The 2,338-nt window shown below is 34.9% G+C and overlaps 1 protein-coding gene across 1 annotated transcript; it reads right to left on the reverse strand.

Moving 5' to 3' along the window:
• Window positions 1-612: 612 nt before the first annotated feature.
• On the reverse strand, window positions 613-2,338 carry LOC131072085 (putative anthocyanidin reductase). Its single transcript, XM_058008127.2, has 5 exons — window positions 2,180-2,338; window positions 1,922-2,088; window positions 1,413-1,782; window positions 1,117-1,330; window positions 613-1,024 (listed from the first exon to the last, which is right to left on the reverse strand). The coding sequence occupies exons 1-5, from the start codon at window positions 2,307-2,309 to the stop codon at window positions 865-867; spliced, it is 1,041 nt and encodes a 346-aa protein (XP_057864110.2). The 5' UTR covers window positions 2,310-2,338; the 3' UTR covers window positions 613-864.

Below are 2,338 nucleotides of genomic sequence, written 5' to 3' on the forward strand. Positions count from 1 at the left end.
CAATGTGAACTAAAAGGAAGTGGAGTACATTTAATGATTGTAGTACATACAACACTAAACTACGTTCTTTTTGCATGAGAAAAAAGAAGACTATGGAAGAGGACCCTATAGTTGTGCACCCTAACTTCGGGCTTAAAATCTTACATGGAAATTTCAAATCACTCCCATTTTTTTACACCAGCTTACTTGACAAGTCCCCTACTTATAAATAAGGTTTTGGAAAGATGGTGCCACACCTAGATGCTTTTTGCCAAGCTGTGCAAAACAGCCCAAAAAAAAGTGAGACCAATAGTCATGCAAAAGAGGCCCCTATACTTGTGCAACTGATGTGGCACCACATGATTGGTTGCTTTTTACAACTAATGGTACATTTCATAGCAATAACAACTTTAAAGTCTCAACTATTGGTACAATGGATTGTAATTATTAATATGTAAACACACAAAAAATGATATTTTATGTTTCAAACAATAGTTTTTATTCGTACTATTATTGGAGCAAAAAGTATCATCAACCCTGACAACTATTCATACATTCTCAACTACTGGTCCTCTTCCACTATATGAAAATAACATATCATTATTCAACTATTATAAATTATAGCTTATTCTGAAAAAAAATCATAATATCTATCTATTGAATATTCTAATATGTGGAACATTGCAGCATATGAAAACATTCATATTTTCCAAGATTTTTCACTTCAGAGACTTTTATTGGTCTTTCTAGATTCCTCCAGATAACTGTATGAAATCTACTACTATAGGCAAGGAAGAAAACAAAGTTGTGATATAATATATCTACTAATAATATACAAATACTCGTTCTTTTTGCTGCGCTTTTGCTCTTTTTATTTCAAATATCTTATTTATTCACCATGACTTTCAACAGTCCATTCTTTATAACACAGTCCATGGTCTCCTGGAAAGCTTCTGGTAAATGATACTTATAAGAGAATCCCATTTCCAACAATTTCTTTGAAGAAAAAGGCAGGGACCTCTCAACTCCCTCATCTTTATCCAACCTGTACCAAATAAAATTAAAGATTCTTAAATTTGAAAATTCTGTAGGACACTTCAGGAAGTTATAAGATTCAAATGAAAATTGTTTGCTTACTTGAGAGAATTCTTGAATTGTACATATTGCTTAGCAAGGAAATCCTTGAGAGATTTGAGACTCAAAGAATCCGATGCGCAAACATAGCGATTTCGAGCATTGGTACATTCCATGACGAATATGTGGGCATTGCAAGTGTCTTCAATATGAACAATTGGTATAGATCCCAATACGAATTCGTCATACTTGATAACTTCATAAAATTCATTGTTTCCTATTAAATGAAGTCACATTAGAACTACAGAGAATCATGAATATATCAATGAAAACATGATTAAACACACAACTATTTATACCTCCAATGAGAGCTAATATTGTTTGAGCAGATGTTAAAGCACTTGTAGCTGTAAACCAAGGCCCAATCACCAAACCTGGTAGGATGCTGATCACCTCAATGCCACTATTAAGGCCATATTTAAGGGCCTCCTGTTCTGCTAATGTCTTAGCTATCATATACCAAGCTAACTTGTTTGTTTCAGATTTAAGAAAATTTAGGGGACTCCAGCAACTTTCGTCAACGCATGTGTGGATGAATTCCCCATTGTCATTCATTGGAGAAGCAGCTAAAATTGATGAAGTGTAAATTACACGTCTAACACATTTAGCTCTTAGGCAGGCTTTCATAACATTGTGTACTCCATTTACAGCAGGTACAACAAAATCGTCCTTTAAAACAACACCCATTCCAGAAATATTTTTAGTAAAAGATCTAAATGTTTGAATAGATTAAGATTTTAGAAAAAACTAGAAACATATTCAAGTGTTATTATGAATAAAGAGGTGAAGATTCATTTCATGTGCATACCAGATTAGATTTTGTAATATCCGTGGGACCTGCCACATGAAAAACTCCTTGACAACCCTCCACTGCAGAATCAAAGCTGCCCTCTAAACATAAGTCAGCTTTAAAGAGTTTAAGCCTTTCCTTTGCTCCCGGCAACTCCAACAAAGGCCCAGATTTTGTGCCGTCCCCTGCATATCATCAACCCATTTACAACTGCAACTCTTTAATAGATTAATTCTTTAACTATTTTGTTATATTTTAAATATAGAAGACAAGTACCTGGGTCTCTAAGGGTGGCGTTGACAGTGTAGCCCCTTTCCAGAAGATTTTTGACCAGCCATGATCCCACGTATCCGGCTGCTCCTGTCACACACACTCGTTTTACAGTCTGCTTAACTTCCCCCGCCATTAAATTCCTGCTATAAAAGTGAAAATTGA

Source organism: Cryptomeria japonica, chromosome 3, assembly GCF_030272615.1.
Source record: "Cryptomeria japonica chromosome 3, Sugi_1.0, whole genome shotgun sequence".
Classification (NCBI taxonomy): domain Eukaryota; kingdom Viridiplantae; phylum Streptophyta; class Pinopsida; order Cupressales; family Cupressaceae; genus Cryptomeria; species Cryptomeria japonica.